The 19,525-nt window shown below is 47.3% G+C and overlaps 1 protein-coding gene across 1 annotated transcript in view; it reads left to right on the forward strand.

The window, feature by feature from the left end:
• The first annotated feature begins 9,205 nt into the window (after positions 1–9,205).
• The window catches only part of Usp12 (ubiquitin specific peptidase 12), a 55,442-nt gene continuing 45,122 nt past the window's right edge, over positions 9,206–19,525 (forward strand). The window contains exon 1 of the mRNA XM_057765049.1: positions 9,206–9,561. Coding sequence (XP_057621032.1) covers positions 9,514–9,561 — 48 coding nt within the window. The 5' untranslated portion in view covers positions 9,206–9,513. The remainder of the gene's footprint in view (positions 9,562–19,525) is intronic.

The following is a 19,525-nucleotide window of genomic DNA, read 5'->3' on the forward strand; positions in this document are numbered from 1 at the left end:
AGGTGTGGTTGTGTACAATATCTCAGCACTCAAGAGGACATTTGAGGCCTTTCTCAAAACAAAACAGAAGAAATAATTTGTGCTCTAGTAATTTAAAAATATTGTTATATAAATATGCCTTGCAATTTTTTTTTTTTTTTGAGACAGGGTTTCTCCGTAGCTTTGGAGACTGTCCTGGAACTAGCTCTCATAGATCAGGCTGGCCTCAAACTCACAGAGATCTGCCTGCCTCTGCCTCCCAAGGGCTAGGATTAAAGGCTATATATACGCATACTAGAATAGTGTACCAAATCTCATTACAGATGGTTGTGAGCTGCCATGTGGTTGTTGGGAGTTGAACTCAGGACCTCTAGAAGAGCAACCAGTGCTCTTAACTCCAGAGCCATCTCTCTAGCCTGACTTATAAGTTTTTAAAGTATACATTTGTGTTGTTCAAACTTAAATTTTTTTTTTTGTTTATCAAGAAGATAACTTACACACAGTTTTACATAGGTTCTTGTACTTCGATGTGTATGGATACTTTCTTTGCCAAATCTATGTCTGTTTGCCATGTGTGCGCCTGATGCTCTCTGGATGTCAGAAGAGGGAGTCAGATCCCCTGGACAGTTGTGAGCTGCCATGTGGTTTCTTTGTGTAGCTCTGGAGTCTGTACTGGCACTCGCTGTGTAGACCAGGCTGGCCTTGAACTCACAGAGAACCACCTGCCTCTGACTCCCGGGTGCTGGGATTAAAGGCGTGTGGTATGCCATTACTGCCCGGTTCAAAACTTAAGTTTTAAAAAGTGTGACTGGAGAGATGGCTCAGAGGTTAAAAACATTGACTGCTCTTCCAGAGGACCAGGGTTCAACTCTCAGCACCCACAGTGCAGCTCACAATTATCTGTAACTCCAGTTCCAGGGGACCTGAAACCCATAGTAAAATACTAATACACATTTTTTTAAAAGTTTAGAAAAGTATGTGGTAAAAATGATTTCAGTATTGTCTTCCAGTTCTCTCACTTCCAGTTCCTCCATTCAGAAAATCATTGCACAACTGACTATCTAACAGTGCTCTCTCTTTCTCTCTCCCTCTCTCTCTCTCCCCAGACATGTTTGTGTGAGTACACAATGTGTGTGTGTGTGTGTGCATGTGTAGGCCAGAGGCTGATGTCTGGTATCTTCATCAGTCTACACTGCGGGCAGCTGAGGAGGCCCTGAGTGTGAGGTCCCGAGTAAACGGGTCTTGTTGAGATGGGTACAGTCCTATCCAGGAGACGCAGAGAAACACTAGCAAAGTCTTCCCTCTTGTCCTGAGATATTGACAGTGTGCGCAAAAAGAAAAGAAAAGAAAAGAAAGTCCGTAGTTGCTTTCTATGTCACAGAAGTTTACAGCCTGAAGACTGCTCCTCTCTAGAGACCGCTTTCCTCTAGAGACTGCTCCCCTCTAGAGACTGCTCCCCTCTAGATTAGCTAAACCTGTCCACTTAACCTACCTGTAACCTGTAAACCTGCCCCCTTGTGACCTGCCTGTAACAAGCCACCTCCTTTTTCAATTGTATGCATAATCCCACCTCTGTGTTCTACTCTAAATAAACTGAGCTTCCTAGAGACCAAGGTTTCTCTAGCCAAGTCTGGGCCTCCCAATACCCATTTTCTGTTTGCGGGTGTGTCTGTCTTTTCTTCATTCCCTCATGGCCCCTGTTAGGTCCATCCCTGGAGCTCTGCTGGATACAGTGCTACACCTTATCTTTTGAGGTAGGGTCTCTCACTGAGTCTGGAGCTCACTGATTTGGATGACCAGCAAGCCTTAGGGACCTGTTCCCACCTTCTCACTTCTGGGGTTGCAGTTATACATGCTTGTGCCTTGCTCTAGTGCAAGCGCTAGGATCGAACTCAGGTCCTTGTGCTTGCATAGCGAACACCTTTATCAATTTGGTCAGCTTTGGAGCGCCAGAAATTTCTTTATTTTCTGTATTTCTGAATTTTTTTTTGACATTGCTGTGTCTTGCTATTGTAATCATGTACTTTTTTTTTTCATAGAAAGAAGTGGAAGGGACAACAGTCCATTACCCCTGAGGACCCTGCTTGAACATTTTTGGAATTCTCCCAGGGGAGCACTGCCACTCAGCAGGCATCTTCCGTGGGCCGATGAAGGTCAGGGGGAAGGAAGGCTGGTGGGTGTCAATGTAAAAATCTAAATGTGGATGGGACAGTGGCAATGTGATAAGTCAGAGCCCAAAGTCTGCATGGCATCCTAAGATTCAGTTAAACTTGTGTCTCAGCAGATAGAAGAAAATCAGCCTGTGGAGGAGAAGAGGTGAGCTGCACTGAGGGAGAGTTTGAGTTCCGGAAGCTAAACAGCTGTGCTCAAGGCTTCCTCCCACTTGGGGGATTTTGTATTTCCAGAGTTATTTGAGTTGAGCAAAATGAGGAAGAAATGGGGAAACAGAAGCCCGAAGAACACAGAGAGGTCAGCAGGATATCACCAGGGCCAGAGGAAGCTTCACATTTATTGTGCTGGCTGGAGAAGCAAATGCCTTTATATATCCGAATTATCTTATTCCCCCTCAGTAGCGGGGATTGAACCCAGGGCCTCCTTCATGCTAGGCAAGTGGGATACATTGGGCAACATCTTAAGTCCAGAGTTTAGGGTTTCTCTGTGTAACAGCTCTGGCTGTCCTGGAACTGGATCTGTAGACAAGCTAGTCTCAGAGAGATTCGCCTGCCTCTGCCTCCTAAGTGCTGGGATTAGAGGCATGCACCACCACTGCCCGGCCTCAGAATTTAATCTTTATCTGCTGTGGAGTCGGACATGCATTTATATCAGTTTTGATTCATTCGATAACAACTATTTACTGAACATGTACTATTCTCTCTCAGTTGCTGTGAACAAAAATACCAATCGACAAATTTGACATGTAGGTTGAGATCTGATGAGGAAAGTCTCCTATGCTACAAAGCAGGGGAGGGGGCGAGTTCTAGAGAGGAGGAATGGTGAGTGTGGACACTCAGAGGCCCTCTGAAACTTGTTGGGATCTGAGGGAAAAAAAAATGGAGAGACCAGTGGGTGAGACAAGGGCCCTATGAGGGGAGGGTAGGAAGATAGGAAAGGGAAGGATCATAAGTGGGGGAAGAGGAGGGACACTGAAGAAGAATGGAGAGCATTGGAGAGATGACTCAGTGGTTAAGAGCACTGACTGCTCTTCCAGAGGATCCAGGTTCAATTCCCAGCACCCACATGGCAGCTCACAAGTGTCTGTAACTCCTGTTCCAGGTGATCTGATACAGACAGATATACAGGCAAAACACCAGTGTACATAAAATACAAATAAATTATTGTAAAACAAAGCAAAAGAAAGGGGGAAAGATAGAAGTAAGGGGGATGCTGCCTATGTGTGTTCAGTGGATGACTTACAAAGGAGAGTTATGTTTTCAGTGAACCCCATCATGCTAGAAACCACAATTGGCACTTGTCTAATCTGTCTCAAATGAGGATGTTGCCTGAATTTTTCAGAAAACTCCCAGCCCATGAAACTTGTCTCTTCAACTGGATAGCACAGTTTTGAAAAAGTCATTCTCTCTCTCTCTGTCTCTCTCTTTGCACTCAGTAGACTAGACTCACCTTGAACTCATAGAGATCCACCTGCCTCTACCTCTTGAGTGCTGGGATTAAAGGCAAGCGCCACCACCGCCTGAGATAGGTCTTCACTATCTTGCTGTAGACCAGGCTGACCCCAAACTCACAGACTCTCCTGCTTCTGCCTCTCAAGGGAAGCCTCCGACAGCTGTGCAGTTTTTTAAACCCCGCCCACTTTGGTTAATATGTGAAGGCTGTTTTATGTACTGATATCGCCCAGGTCAGAAATATTTCTCAGGGGGGTTGGGAGAGGCTGTAGATGAGAGATGTCCAAACACTGCTGCCCCCAGATCACCCAAACGATTGATACTGTAGCTTGGATTTTGACACCATTTTCTGTGCTTTGACAGGCCTGTTAGTTTGATTTCTTCTCTAAATTCTTTGCCATGTTTAATTTTGATGAACTGCAACGCTAAGATTCCAACGATATCATGAAAAACAAAGAACAATTTGTTTTTAGTTTTTTTTTTCCTGGTAGCATGGTTGGCCTGGAACTTGCTGCAGGTTTTAGGATAGGCAAGTGCCTCCACTGACCCCTGATGGATAATGACAGTGGCGGTCCCAGAGACTGTTGTTTAAGCTGGCATCACCGAGGGCCAGACTGTCCCTTTGATATTTGTATCGTCCGCAAGTCACTTGGCAGCATACCCTGCGACAGCTGCCGACAGTCCCCATGGCTTCGTCCAGCATCCCACCATGCAGTTTCCCCTTTGCTGGGACACCTCAAGCTTCCCCTCACCATTCCATGTTCCAGATGGAGAAGCTGCCTCAGCTTGTGCCTCCTGCGGAAGAGCTACACATTTTTCATAAATTAATGTCTCTTGCAACAAAGCCTGACCTTTCTGAGGGATGACGATTTTTCTTATTAATATATGTATGTGTATGTATCAATTATATATATAATCATATATATGTTATATATGTGTGTGTGTGTATACACACACACACATATCCCAAAGCATAACACGGGAACCACTTTATTGCTATTAGGTACAACCTGGTCCCTCACTGTATTGTCTCTTTCTCCATGCATCAAGTATCTTCAGTGGCCCAAAGCCCCTCCAGTGCTGAGGATCTGCTGGCCCAGAGGCAAGGGACACAACTTGACTCTTGAGCTTGCTGCTAGCCAATCTCTCTCATTCACGCTCTACCTTCTTGCACACCAAATCAGTAAATATGGCTTCAGGCATGGCCCAGGACAGCAGTGACAGATCTGTAAATCAGGAGCCAGATCCAATCACCCAGATCCTTCCCAAGCTTAGGTAAGTCTGATAAGCAAAATGGGCTGACCTTTGCCACATGTTATCAAAAATTCCAGATCCTGAGCTCCAGTCACCCTTGGCTCACATTTAGGCCTAGGTGGCAGATGGCAGGGTCCAGTCCTCTCTCCAGACTCCTCTGATGGAGATTACAGTTACTAGTTCTTTCTAGCTGCTAGGGTTGGGAGATGAGTGCAGATGTGTGTGTGTGTGTGTGTGTGTGTGTGTATGCATGAACACATGCTTGAAGGTCTGCAGTTAGACTGTAGCAGTCTGTCCAGTCCAAAGACTTGGATCAGTTCTGTCTTCCTGACAATCATGAGGGTCTTCACCAGTCTGTGTGGTGAGGTCATGGAAGGCTGCCCTGTTAGAGAAACCTACCTAGTTGAAACATCCCAAGCCACCTGGCAGGGCCAGTGAGATGGCTTAGCAGGTAAGGACACTTCCAAGATTAATGACCCGAGTTCAGAGTTCAACCCCCACCCCGATCCATATGGTAGAAAAAGAAGAAACTACTGCGCGCGCACACACACACACACACACACACAACTTACACAACTTCCAGGTCATCCAGCAGATCAAACTAAGCAGAGGCCTCCTGTTCGGTTCCAGAGAGGACAGAATGGCTGAGTTCCTCAGATCAGGAAATAGACACACTTCCTAATGGTCTGAATCATGCCATCTGGCTCCACAAGAGTGGAGATCTGTAGGAGAAACCTGGTGTGTGTGTGTGTGTGTGTGTGTGTGAGACCAACCAGAAGACACCTCACCCAAGGAGGCACCTACATGCACTCACTGATGAGCAGCTCCTGGTATGGATGACCACAGCTGCAGAGAGTGCCAGCAAGCAAAGCATGACTGGAGGGGTAGCTCAGGTTCTGTTGCTGGGCCTTCTGCTGGGTCTCCAGCAGGACCCTCTATGTCTGCTGAACTACGGTCTGTCTGTGCAGCCTGTGCAGAAGGCAGTTGGCAGCAGGAAGGACCGTAGATCTTCAGGGTCAGAACCGCCTTTTCAAAGGCAGAGCAGTTCAGCTGTTCTAACAGCTGAGGCCTGTCCAGCACTTTCTCAGTGCTCCTGAGTGTGCAGGTGAGACCTATGGGGTATACACCATGAGCAGCAGGACCTCAAGGAAGGAGATGCGGGAGTAGAGGTAGCAGAGGACGTGTCCCCCAGAAGTCACGGGGTGATTTGCTGCTGGCCTTGTTGCTGCCCACTGAGGCTGATAAAGAACAACGAGGAGTACCAACCACTGCCACCGACGAGGAGTCCCAACACCACTGCCATCAGACCTGGCCCGGGACATCTTTCTGGAGCCAGCAAAGCCCTCAGACTCCATGGAGAAATATCCAGAGGGCATGAGGAAGATGAGGGATAGGCTGGAGAATAGGGAAACACGGTTCTAGAGGTCCCAGCTGCCGGATGTGACAAGGCTTTCTGCAGCGGGGTGGCCACAGCAGACTACTGTGGATGGAGAAGCGGGGAACGGCAGAAGCAGGTGAGCTCCCAGGGTGACCACCAGGATACAGACACACAGCTCTCGCACCATCTTGTTGACTGGGACATCTTCACTACTCACTGTGGTGGTAAACTCAGCCATCAGAAACATGTGGCAGAAGATGTAGTGTCACCCATGGAAATATCTAGACGATGCGTCCTGGACCCTGTTGTGAAATCACTGCTCTCATCCAGATAGCACTTTGCAGCCAGCTGCTTCTGTATTTTGCTCAGCATGACTGGAGTGGAAGTGAGGTGTAAGGAGGGGTGTGGGGTGAGATGTGCGTGTGTTGAGGGTGGTGGGGTGTTGGGTGTGGGGTGTGGATTGTTTCTGAGCTCAGGGAAGGACCTTCAGGGATGAGGAAGCAATGCCTGCCAAACACCGGGACTCAGCCAAGAAGCCCTTACCCTAGTGTCAGTGACAGACACCTGATATAATCTCAATATATATACAATGAACGAAACCATGTTTCAGTTTTAAGTAGAGTCTGATAACCCCCTTCTTTTAGTTAAGTTACATCCCTAATTTTGACACTGGGGACTGACCTGTGTCAGTCTTGACCTTGCTAAGTATATGCTCTACCACTGACCCACACCTTACTCTCCCTGCGCCTTTCTTTAAATCTGAGTTTAAATACTGACATGATTTCAGACCTACAGGTTTTATGTCATTTTGAGCCTATATAAGACCTACACCCATAGTATAGATAACTCAACGTTATTTGCTGGATTAGAAGGAAGCCTTGAAAAGTCATTGCACCGGAGGTGTAACTCAATGGTATAATGTCTGCCTAGCTTTAAGAAGGTCTTGGGTCCCATTCCCCACACTGACTTAAGACTACCACTATTTTGATTGACACCTACTAGCAGCTGTACACACTCAGACCATATTAATAAATGCAACTAAGGAGGTTGATTCATTCGACTGTCTAGAGGTAGAGATGGGGGACCACAGACTGCAGAGACCGAGCCTGTGTAAGAGCGGTTTCTGTACCCAGCACCCTCGTGGTGACTCACAACCACCCGTAACTCCAGTTCTATGGGATCTGATGCCTTCTTCCAGCCTCCACGGGTACTGCATGCATATGGGCACACAAGCCGCTCATACATATCAAATAGAAATAAATTAAGTCTTAAAAAAGAAAATGCATTCAACAGACCACCTGTCATATGCTGGGGATTCTGAAGTGGCAAACTAAGCTTGAGGGTTTCATTTCTTTACCATTTTAATTAATTGTTGATGTTTTACTAATTCGTTTTTGACAATTTCATACGTGTATTATTTATTCTTTATATTTTTGATGCTGGGTCTCCCTATGTAGTTCTGGTTGGTCTGTAGACTTGCTATGTAGACCAGGCTGGCCTTGAACTCACAGAGATTCACTTTTCTCTGTCTTTCGCGCTGGGGGTGGGGGTGGGGGTGGGGCGGCTATTACAGGTGTGTGCCACTAACAGCAACTGACCATTTATTTTTTGAGACAAGGACTCAAGTGGTCCAGGAAGGCCTTGCTTGAACTCACTACATAGCTGAGGATGACCTTACCATATCAGGGTTTATAAAGCGCTGGGATGGAACCAAGGACCGCCTACACACTACACAAACTCGTTGCCAGCTAAGCCATATGTCCAGCCCCCACCCTGACCTTTAAAACATAGACGGTGTAGGCCCGTGCTCTCTACTCCATGGAGACCAGAGAGCCCAAGTAAGCAGACAAACACTGCATAGACTTGACTGGCATAAATCGGAGTCCAAGCTCCTGGCATGGTATCTACAGTAAAGAGGGAGACCCGGGCTCTATACAGGAAGGCACCTGGAGAAGAGGCAGCAGCCAGAGGAATTTAGCTGTACTCAGTGGTGTCCCCCTCCCCCAACGCTTACAATGGAATTGCTATGGAAACAGCATTCACGTACCAGGAATCTGTTTCTTGACTAAATTTTGTTCGAATTCTTTGGTTCTTGAATGCTTTGTATGAAGTGAGGCTTACCCGATTTTAGAGCTTTGCCCGAAGTTCCACAGATGGGGTGGGGTGGGGTGGGGTGGGGCGGGAGGCAGAGAAGGTTCCTAGCCTTAGACCGCCAATCAAAATAAATTACAGGCTTTCTAATGTAGCAATTTTTAAAGTTATCTCATGAATTTTCTGCCGGTAGAAAATAGGAAGGGGCTGTCCACTGCTAACACTACGCATGTGCTCCCCACATGCTGGCTGCTGCTTCTCTCTTTGGACATCACCCACCCACCCCTTTAAAAATTCCCACTGTTGATATCCCACTGTCAAGCAGGATTGACTCCCCTTCCTCTCATCCTCCCCCCCCCCACTACTATTAATTCAAAGAGTTAAGAAATTTGTATTTTTTTATCTAGTCTTTTCTTAAGAAGTTTGGCCCAGATGATTTCACCCCAGAAAAACATCAAGTTGTTTGGGACGCTTTGGCGGGGTTGCCTTCCAACCCATCCATACACAGTTTCCCAGACGTAGCCTTCGTTTTCTGTTTCAGCAGTGGGGCTGGTTGTACTTTAGAGCTGTGGGTCAGTCGTTCGGAAGGATGCTTGAGGTCACTGACGCCGCAGGGCAAAAGCATCGCGCTTTTCCCTCAAGACACGCTCACTCAGCTAAGGCAATGGCTGCGTGCCCGCGCTAGGACCCAGCAGCAGGCGGGACGCGGCGCCCGTCTCGCTCCGCCCCCGACGCGCACTGGGTGGAGCCGTCGGCTTCGAAGCCCGCTCCCTCGAGGGAGGGCGGGGCAGCATGGGCGTGGCACAGCGGCGGTGGGCGTGACGGCGCCGGAGTGGGCGGGGCTGCACGACGCCGGCAGGTCGGCCGGGCGGAAGGGCCTTGCGCGGTACTAGCTCCCTAGCGCGCTGGGCGGGGTGTGCGGCGAGCGGCTTCCCGGGCAGACGCGGGCCCCGAGGCGGCGGCTGCGCCGTGCGCCGGGGCGGAGCCGGGGGCGGGCGGGCCGGCGGGCGGGGGCTGGGCCGGAGGAAGCCTGAGCGCCCGCGGCGACGACGGCAGCGGCGGCCCAGCAGGCTAGAAGCGTGGGTCCACGGCGGCTCCGGGTGCGGCCGCGGGCTGCGGAGCGAGCGGGTGGCCCGGCTCCCCGCGTCCCCCGCCCGCCGCTACTGTCTGGAAGATGGCGCCGGGCGGATGGAAATCCTAATGACAGTCTCCAAATTCGCCTCCATCTGTACCATGGTAGGTGCGGCGGCAGCGCGGCCCGGGCGGCGGGTCCCCGCCTTCGAGGCGCCGCCCGCCGGCCTGCTCCTGAGCGAGCGGAGGGCCGCGGGGCCGAGCGGCCGCGGGAAAGGCGAGCAGGACGCAGCAGGCGGGGCCGGGACCTACCGGGACTCGGAGCTGGGGACGGGGAACTCGGGATCTGGGGACCGGGGATTTGGGAACTGTGGCTGGGTGCTAGGGCCTGGGGACTTAGGGACGGGGGTTGGGATAAGGGCTGCGGACTGGCTCTAGGGATTAGGGGTGGGGACTGGGGATGGGGACTGAAACCGGGGACTTTAAACTGAGGACTGGAGATGGGGACCAAGGGCTGGGGACTGGGTCGGAGGACTGCTGACTGTGGATAGGGTCGGGAACTGAGTACTGGGATCTGGTACCGGGAAGCCAGGGGACTTGGCCAGGAGACGGGACGCTGCAGCCGCTGCGTTTCCGTGGGGCCGAGCGCGGGGTAGGGCGGGGGTCTGCGGCAGGAAGGAAGGGTCTCGGTCCTGCGGGAGGACGGAAGTCCTGGCAGAGTTACTCCTCCGGCTAGGTGGAGCCCCGGGGCCCCGGCTCGGGAAGGGGGCGTGTGACGGTGGAAACTTTTAAGAGTGCTGTTGAAATGTTCTCTATTTTTTACTCGCCGGGGAAAAACGAACTCTTGCGGTTTCCAACCTGTGTCCGTCCAGATGGCAGCCTTGTCGCTGAGATTTCGCGTTCATCTTGAAAAGCTGCATTAACTTTCCTGTCATTTGTTTACTTTAATATTGCAGACGCGGCTGTGTGGGGTTGAAGTACACAGACCCCCGAATAAAGCGAAACGTGGGTGGGGTTCAAACGTTTTTGTGCATTGTCAAAAGCACCACGGTTCCCCACATGATGTGACAAATTCATTAGCTTCTTTCTGAACTTCTACGTAGAAGTTGCGATTTATATATTAATCACCGAAGAAGTTATTTGCAATGTGGACCTCGAGTTACATTACCAAAGATTTGAACCATTCAGTTCCGTTTTTATGTCCTGGATTTCATCTAGGAGATCCCCAGACTTTCCACTTGAAAGTGATCTGTGTTTTTCTTTAAGGAGTGGAGAATCAGATAGGAAAAGTGGATTCTCTACTGTATTTTGTGGAAAAGTATTAAAAAATGGATGGAATCCGTGGGCTTAAAAATCCACAGCATCAAAAAAGTCATAGCAAGATGGACTCATTGAAGAATCCATTTTCCCACATGGGTAATTGTTCTTTCCTGGTCTTCAAAAGGGGACTATATCAACAGTTTCTGGGATTGGTTGTACTAATTACTTTTCGACCTGCCACATGGGATGATCGAATCTTTACAGTGATAATTTTTACCAGATTGCTGAACTACAACACACCTTTTGGGGTCATAGTTCATTGTCAAAGTCTAGGGCTTCAGGAGTGGTGTGATTCCGGTAGACTGCTCATTCACTTAGTTGTGTCAGGTATACATCTAGCCCCTGCTGACCAGCACTGCGGTACAGATATGATCCTGACAGTCCCTGGCAGGACTTCATAGACATGCTTCAACGTCCAGGACTCTGGATGCAGAAAGATCACAGGTTCCAGGCAGGTGGAGTTATACACAGTGAGACCCTGTCTCAAAAGAAAACACAAGACAGCCCCTAGTTTCATGGTGTTTACATTCTATTTGAGGGAGACAATTCTCGTTTATATAATAATATAGTGTAGCTGGGCAGTGGTGGCGCACACCTTTAATCTCAGCACTGGGGAGGCAGAGGCAGGTGATGAGTTCAAGGCCAGCCTGGTCTATAGAGGAAGTTCCAGGACAGCCAAAGAAACCCTGTCTTGAAAAAAACCCAATAAATAAGTAAATAAATAAACAGTAAATAAATAAAAATAGTGTAATCAAATAAGAGCAACACAGGACAGACCTGCCAAGGTTCTGTAGCGAGTGAGACATTGATGTCAAGGATGTCCACTCCAAGCTCACTTAGGGCTGCTGCCCAGGGGCACTAATTGCACGTGGTGTGTGTATGTGTTTCGGCAAATATATAGACATCCATTTCTAGCCTGAGTGAGATTGTTCCAAAGGTGCTATTAAGATAGGGCGTGTCTTGTTCGTACTTGAACCAATTCTACTTCTCTCCCTGAGAGTAGGCCCTGGGTGTGTCAGAGTGATTTGCACTCTTGAGTGTGTGTGTGGGGGGTTGCTGTCCATCTTCTGACAATTATCAAAGTGAAAATCAGGAATGCAAAGGCCCTGTAGGTTCTGTTTTGCTTGGAATGAGAACTGTCTGTCAATCCATCGAGTATGTTAACTGTCTCTTACGGAGTTTGTCTGACCTGAGCACCACTCTGTCCAATAGCTTCATACAGTTGCACAGCGTTTTTGTGATCTCGGAAGTACTGTGCTGTATATGTCCCCCGCCCCCCAATCTTTTATTAGATTATGAATTTGTTTGTTTATTTATTTTTTTTCCTTCCTTTGCTTTGTTTTGAAACAGGGTCTTCCATAGGTCATACTGTGTTTGAATTTGGTGCTTAGTGATATCTGGCCTTGAACTCCCAATTCTCCTTCCTCTACCTCCCAGCCCCTGGGATTTCAGGTGTACACCACCACACCAGGTTTAGACTGTGAGGGCTTGAAAGTTAAGACCTTACCTGCCATTTTGATCAGGAGCATTAGCTTCTGCGTATAATGGGAAGCGTCCTTCATTTAGTCACAGGAAGAGTTTGAAGTAGAGGTAAGGCTGGGTGTGGAACAGCGGAGAGAAGGGGCCTGGATTTAGGATTGGATGCTGCAGAGAGTCAGCAGCTGCGAAAACATTTAGAGAAACACTTAGGGTGAATTGAAATTTTATTCTGTAAATATGGAAGTTTACATAATTTATTCACTTGTCAAAATAAGGTGCAGAATAAAACTGCAGTAGCTTAATTGGGTGAAGTAAATTAAAAATAAGTCTCTTCAGTTATGTCACAGTTTAGATCCCTGCATTTCTGCCTTCGTGTGAAAATGGGTTTCTCTTGGTACTGTAGCCTGGCTCAGAGAGTGTCTTTAGACACACTGAAGGTGCTCTGGAGAGACCCGCTTATCTGTCCACTGTTAGTGCTCCTGCAGGTTCATGTGGTGCTCTTAATGCAATTTCTGTTTTCACTGCCTGGTGCAGCTCATGAGATGGCTTTAGTTCTATACTTACTAATTGGCAAACAATAGGGAAAGTGGCTGGACATATGCAGAGGGGCTCTGGGTGGAAGTCAGCAGCATCTTGTGGCTAATCCTGGTGTTTGGGCATGTCTGCTGGAGACTCGTGCTGTCCACTGGGAGTTCATAGAGAGTGTGCTGCCGCTGGCCACAGTCTGGTTGTGAGTCCCAGTTGGGAAAGACTGGGGAGGGGAATTGGTTATAGCAGAAGTGAGGAGGTGAATGGTTTCTCATGAGATGGCACTGGTTTGGCTGCTTGCCTAGCTCAGTCACCAGGGAGGTGTGTGTGTCTGTGTCTGTGTGTGTGTGTGTCTCTGTGTGTGTCTGTATGTTAGACCATTAGAACATGGTGTGAAGGAAGTCAAAGCCACAAGGTAGGTGCTAGGTCAGTCTGTTAAGTTGTGCTTCTGAAAATACCCGTGCCTAGAACTGAATTCTGAAGTGAAAACTTTAAGCTCTTTCCTGACGCAGTCTCAGGTAAAGCTGACTAATTTGCTGCCTTTGGACTGCCAGGTAAATGTGTGAGTATGTGGGCCTGCATCTTACCACCCTTTCAGAAAAGGAGGAGACGTGGAGCTCAAAGCCTATGCTTTTTTTTTTTTTTTAAAGGAATGTGGAGAGAGAAAGGGATCCTTGCTTTGCCTTCCCATCCTCTGCTTTCCCTCTCCCTCTCAGTCTCCCCTGCCTTTTGTGTTTGGAGACAGATTTTCATATGGCTCAGACTAACCTCTTGTTTGCTACACAGCAGAGGGTAATCTTGAACTCTGTTTTTCTGCCTCCCCACCCCCATTGCTTAGATTATAGGGGTGCACTGCCATTCTCGGCTTTAATTCCTACTTGAGATCGGCAGGATTGATGCTTTGATTTTATAAGTATGGTGAGAAGTGAATCACATAAACATGTAGTGTGAAATGGCAGAAATATGTTTAGGGCCATGTAAGAAACTCTTAGACGCTCTGCCCTGATCCCAAGTCAAAATCCACTTTAATGGTGTGTCTGTGTGTGTCTTGGCGTGTGGAACAGAGGATGGAACTTGGGTGCTACATCTACCTGTCTTTGAGAGTGTGTCTTCATTAGCCGGGAGCTTTCTGATGAAGTGGGTGTTTGATTTTGGAATTAATTTTGGGTGATTGTTTACTCATAAACCCTTGACTCTTGCCCAGTTTGTCACAGCTGTCCCAGATTCAGTTCTAAGACCGTAGCCTGGAGACCCAGGTGAAGAAGCCTGCTGCCCCTTGCTGTAGTCTGAGTAAACCTGTTTTCTGCCCTTTTCCCCAAGCCAGGCTCTAGGTAGCAGTTCAGGTAGTCCCATCAGTGGCCATCATGTTGGTTTCAGAATTCGCTCAATAAGCATGGAGAGTTAAATGCTCTAATATAATAATTCGGCGAGGTCGACTGAGCTATGGGGGCAGATAATTAGGTGGCGGATAACTGTGTGTTTATGATAGAGCCGTGGTTCTCAGCCTTCCTAATGCTGTGACCCTTTAATACAGTTCCTCGTGTGGTGACCCCAACCATAAAATTATCTCGTTGCTACTTCATAACTGTAATTTTGCTGCTGTTATGAATCCTAATGTAAATATCTGATAGTCAGCCCTGTGTGGTCGCCACTCAGGTTGAGAACTGCTGTATTAGAGGGTAAAGTGATACAGTTACTAGACATGAAGTTGAGTATAAGATACCAGCTTTTGTTAATCTTGCACTCTTACGTAGATAGAGGTTCCATGTGAACCTGCAGTACAACAGTGCAATGTGGGATACATAAGGGGGTACATAAGGTGGCCCGGCCATACACCCTGTGGTCTTCTGGTGGGCTCCTTTCACCCACCTCTCACTAACACTTTTGTAGGAGATTCTGAGTTGGTTGATCACTGCCCTGTCCTGATCCACTGGCTAACTTCTCAATCACTGCATGTCAACTTTTACTCTAGGCCTTTTCTTTCTTTTTCTTTCTTTCTTTCTTTCTTTCTTTCTTTCTTTCTTTCTTTCTTTCTTTCTTTCTTTCTTTCTTTCTTTCCTTCCTTCCTTCCTTCCTTCCTTCCTTCCTTCCTTCCTTCCTTCCTTCCTTCTTCCTTTCCTTTCTCTCTCTCTCTCTCTCTCTCTCTCTCTCTCTCTCTCTCTCTCTCTTCTTTCTTTCTTTCCTTTCTTCTAGGCTTTCAACCAAGCTACTGCAGATCCTGGTCCCTGACCATATTCCTTTTTCCCTTCCTGTAAAGTCATGTTAACCTCCCTCTTCTGCACCTTACCGCCTCAGGAAAGACTGCACGTCATGTAATTCCAGAAACCTTCACCTCCCCCCCCCAGATTTAAACACTTGTTTTGAGGGTGGGGGGTGTCTTTCAGTAGTCACTTCAGAAACTTCTTTTTTGTTTTTCCAGGCAGGGTTTCTCTGTGTACCACTGACCGTCCTAAACTCACCCTGTAGACCAGGCTGTTCTCGGACTCATAGAGATCTGTCTGCCTCTGCCTCCGGAGGGCTGGGATTAACGGTGTGTGCCACCACCCAGGCCACTTCCAGAAACTTAATAGACTGTTTTATTATGTATTCTGCAGCATGCTCTAGTAAAAGAGACCTGTTGAGCCAGAAGGTAAATTCTAGATTTTGACATTTAGATGTTTGTGAGAGAGTGTTCTTACAACTCTGAGCTGCTTTTTTTTTTTTTTGGTTGTTTGATTTTGTATTTGTCATCTGTGGATGTAAGGATTGAGTGTCAGACATTTATTTATTTGTTTGTTTGTTTATTTAGGTTTTGTTTTTCGAGACAGGGTTTCTCTGTGTCTGGGCTGTCCTGGAACTCACTCTGTAGACCAAGCTGGCCTCAAACTCACTGAGATCTACCTGCCTCTGCCTTCTTAGTGCTGGGATTAAAGGCATGCACCACCACCACCCAACTCAGACATTTCTTTTAATTAAAGCAGATGACTGTTAGTGTGTGTACATGATGAGTGTGTAAGCATGTGTGCCCTGGTGAGCACGTGGGTGTCAAAGGACAGCATTGTGGAGTTGATTCTCCCTCCCATACATAGATGGACTCTGGAGATTGAAGTTAAGATTGTCAGGCCCGGTGACCGGCACCTTTACTTAGGGGGCCATCTTGCTACCCAGATTAGACAATTTTTGGTAAGCGTTGCATTGTTCCTTTTAGATCTGAAATTGAGGGCTCTGGTCCCTTGGGAATTTGTAAAAGGCTGGTGATGCTCACTTTAGGAGCTCATAACCATTTTTATTTATTTTTTTACTTCCTAGTGTTGCAAAATTTATGCAAAATCGCAGTCCAAAGTAAACATGTTTTTTCTTCCTTTCAAAGTCTTCACTGTAGCTTGGTGATCACAGTACTTCAGTCACCCACAGACAAATCCACATAGCTGCTTACTGCCCCCCCCATCATGGGATTCGAACTCAGGACCTTGTATGTGATAGGCATGCAATGCACTCTACCACTAAATTACATCCTTGATGCTTTGTTCTGGTTTTGGTTTGAGATAGGGTCTTGGTGTATAGCCCAGGGTGGCTTCTAGCTTGTGATCACTGCGTCGGCTCCTGAGAGCTGGAAGTAGGGGTGCACAGTTGTGTACCCTCACACTTGGTTCACTCAATTTGGACACCCTTTGCCTGTACTATTGGAAAGAAAAGCTTGCATTTGAATTGGTTCCCTTAGTTGAGGGTCTGCATCTATTTCCTAATTGTGAACATGTCTTTAGACAATGACTTCTTGAGCTAAGACAAGCTGCCGCTGAGAGGGCTCTGCACAGTACCTGGTGCACTGCTCATACTGTTCCTGCCACTTCCTCCCATTGCCCTGGTGAACCCTGTAGCCCAGCGAGCACTCGGCCAGAGTTGGAATTAATCAGTCCATCATTTGTTTATTAGCAGCAGGTGCCTTTGAGGAAGCACTTACTTATATCTAAATTAAATCGTAACATTAAAGCTAAGAATGAAATCGAACATCTTCTGCTTTGAATAGTTTATAGCAACTACTCTGTCTCATCTGGCCACAGCGGTGACTATCCAGTTTGTGAGGAGACAGGCCGATGCTTGCTTCTCACCATGTTGAGGGTTGAACCCAGTGTTTTGTATATGCTAAGCTCATGCTAAGCATATGCTCTGCCTCCCAGCAACAGCCAGCCCTACTTACTGAACACCGCTCTTGTCATTATCAGAAGAGGCCTGAGTGCTGCAGTCAGCCTTGGACTTCCTCCGGCATGTTCTGTTACTAGACGCAAGCCATGGCTTATACTGAGCTGCCTCATTGTCCATCCTTGTCTTCCTCGAGCCCTGTTCTGCTGGTTTGTGTTGCACCTGTTCTTAGGCACGTCTTGGGTTGAAGAGTATTTAAATACCTATATGTTACCTTGAGGTATTGGGAGAAACATAGTTAAGTACTAGATGTGAATATGGGCCACTCATTTGAGTACTCAGAGTCAGTGTTGTGGGAAATCCTTGAAATATCTGATTGTTTAATATGCATAGAAATGAAAATGAAATTTATGCCCTGGCCATGCTGAAGCATTGGCAGCCTGTGTGTGTGTGTGTTCTGTTGAACTTGTCTGTGTTGGGTTTCATGGTCTAAGTTGACGAGAATGACTGACCTCGAGAGGGCACCAGACCCCATTACAGATGGTTGTGAGTCACCATATGGTTGCTGGGAATTGAACTCAGGATCTTTGAAAGAGTAAGCAGTGCTCTTAACTGCTGAGCCATCTCTCCAGCCCTTAACATATATAGGATTTGTGTAAATGGAGGTAGGAGTGCTGTAAAGTGTTTGTTTTGAAAGAAAATCATCAAGGCGTGGCTTCCCATAGAACCCTGTTGAGAAGAATAAAATGGGATGTGGTGCCTTAGGCCTGAGACTGAGGCAGGAGGATCATGAGCTTTACCAGGAGGCCAACTTGGGCCGTGTGTTGAGACCTGGTCTCAATGGTGCAGTGTGAGACAGAGAGAGCCGTGTGTCTGAGGAGGTGCGAAACACTTTTATTTTAAATGTGGAGTTGGTACTTTGACTTGGTTCTTTGGCTGATACAACAAGCAGTTAATCTCTCTCTCTCTCTCTCTCTCTCTCTCTCTCTCTCTCTCTCTCTCTCTCTCTCTCTCTCTCTCTCTCCTTTGGAGCCTTTCCTGGAACTCACTCTGTATACCAGGCTGGCCTTGAACTCAACAGAGATCCACTAGCCTCTGCCTGCCTCCCAAATGCTGGAATTAAAGGCATGTGCCATCACTGCCTAGCAACCTTTTTTTTTTTTTTTTTTTTTTTTTTGTTCTCAAATGTTCGTGGCTGACCTAGAATTTAGTATGGTAGCTGAGGATGTTCTTTGGTAAAAAAGTTTGTGCTTTTGTGTGTATAGACACACACATGTCACAGTGCACATATGTGACACAGTGGAGGTCCGAGGACAGCCTTTCAAATTTGGTTCTCATGGGGTCTGGGGGTTGAAGTTAGGTTGTCAGACTTGGTGGCGAGTGTCTTAACTCATTGAGTCATGTTGCTGGTGTTTTTCTGAACTTCTGGTCCTCTTATGTGTATATCTTGAGTGCTAGAACTATAGGCTCGGACACCTTGCTTGCTGGCTTTATGTGGTACTAGGAATTGAACCCAAGACTTCGTGAATGTGAGGCAAGCGTTTTACTAATTGAACTGCATCTCCAGCCCAGGAATAGTTAGCCTCTGATGTCAGCAAATTTCCTATACCGGTGGTAACTTTTATTTTATTTTTTGAGGCAGGGTTTCTCTGTATAACAGCCCTGGCTGTCCTGGAACTTGCTCTGTAGACCAGGCTGGCCTGAAACTCACAGAGATCTGCCAGTCTTTGCCTCTGGAGTGCTGGGATTAAAGAAGTGTGCCACTCACCCAGACTACTAATATGTACAGTATTGGTCTACCTGGGCCTTCCACGGAATGATTCTTGAATAATTCCTCCAACTTAGAAAGTACCTTTGTGTGTCAGGAAAGCGGTGAGGAGTCCAGGGGCAAGGAGAGGATGGAGCGATGTCATGTGTGGAGCAGAAAGTCTGCTGAGAACTGGAGACTTTAGAATAGGCATCCTTGTGCTTTGTGGGTGATGATGATCTTAGCCCATCATCTCTGTTATGACTTGGAAGACATTTCTTTTTTCTAGAATTTTAAAATGTTTTACACATACACACACACAACACACACATTGTTTGTCTGTGCACCACATGTGTATAGCACCCATGGGGACCAGAAGAAAGCATCAGATCCCCCTGGAACTAGAGTTACAAAAGACTGTGGTCTGTATGGGCACCAGGAATGGAACAGGTCCTTTAGAAGAGCAACAAGTGCTCATCATAGCCATTGAGCTGTTTCTCCAGCCCCAATGTTTTGCTTTTGTTTTTTCCTTTGCTGACATTGCAAGGATTTGTTGTTGTTTTATTTGCTTTATGAAGATGAGCATGGTCCCTGGGCAAAGCTACTACACAAGTTTGTGATGTGCTCCATATTTTTATAGATGAAGTAATGTGAAATAGAGTTGAGTACTTTCCATGCTAGAATGGCATGTGATATGTTAGTGGATGAACACGCAGGCCCCCAAACAGATGAGAGTCACCATCAGACTATGCACTTGCAAAGTTTTTCATTTCTTTCTTTCTTGAATTTTATTTTTTAGATAAGGTCTCTCTACATAGTCCTCACTGTCCTTCCTCTCATTCACTATGTAGACCAGACTAGCCTCATCAGTGATCCGCCTGCCTCTGCCTCCCGAGTGCTGGAATTAAAGATATTGTGCCACCACATCCAGCAATT

This window comes from Chionomys nivalis, chromosome 3, assembly GCF_950005125.1.
Source record: "Chionomys nivalis chromosome 3, mChiNiv1.1, whole genome shotgun sequence".
Classification (NCBI taxonomy): Eukaryota; Metazoa; Chordata; class Mammalia; order Rodentia; family Cricetidae; genus Chionomys; species Chionomys nivalis.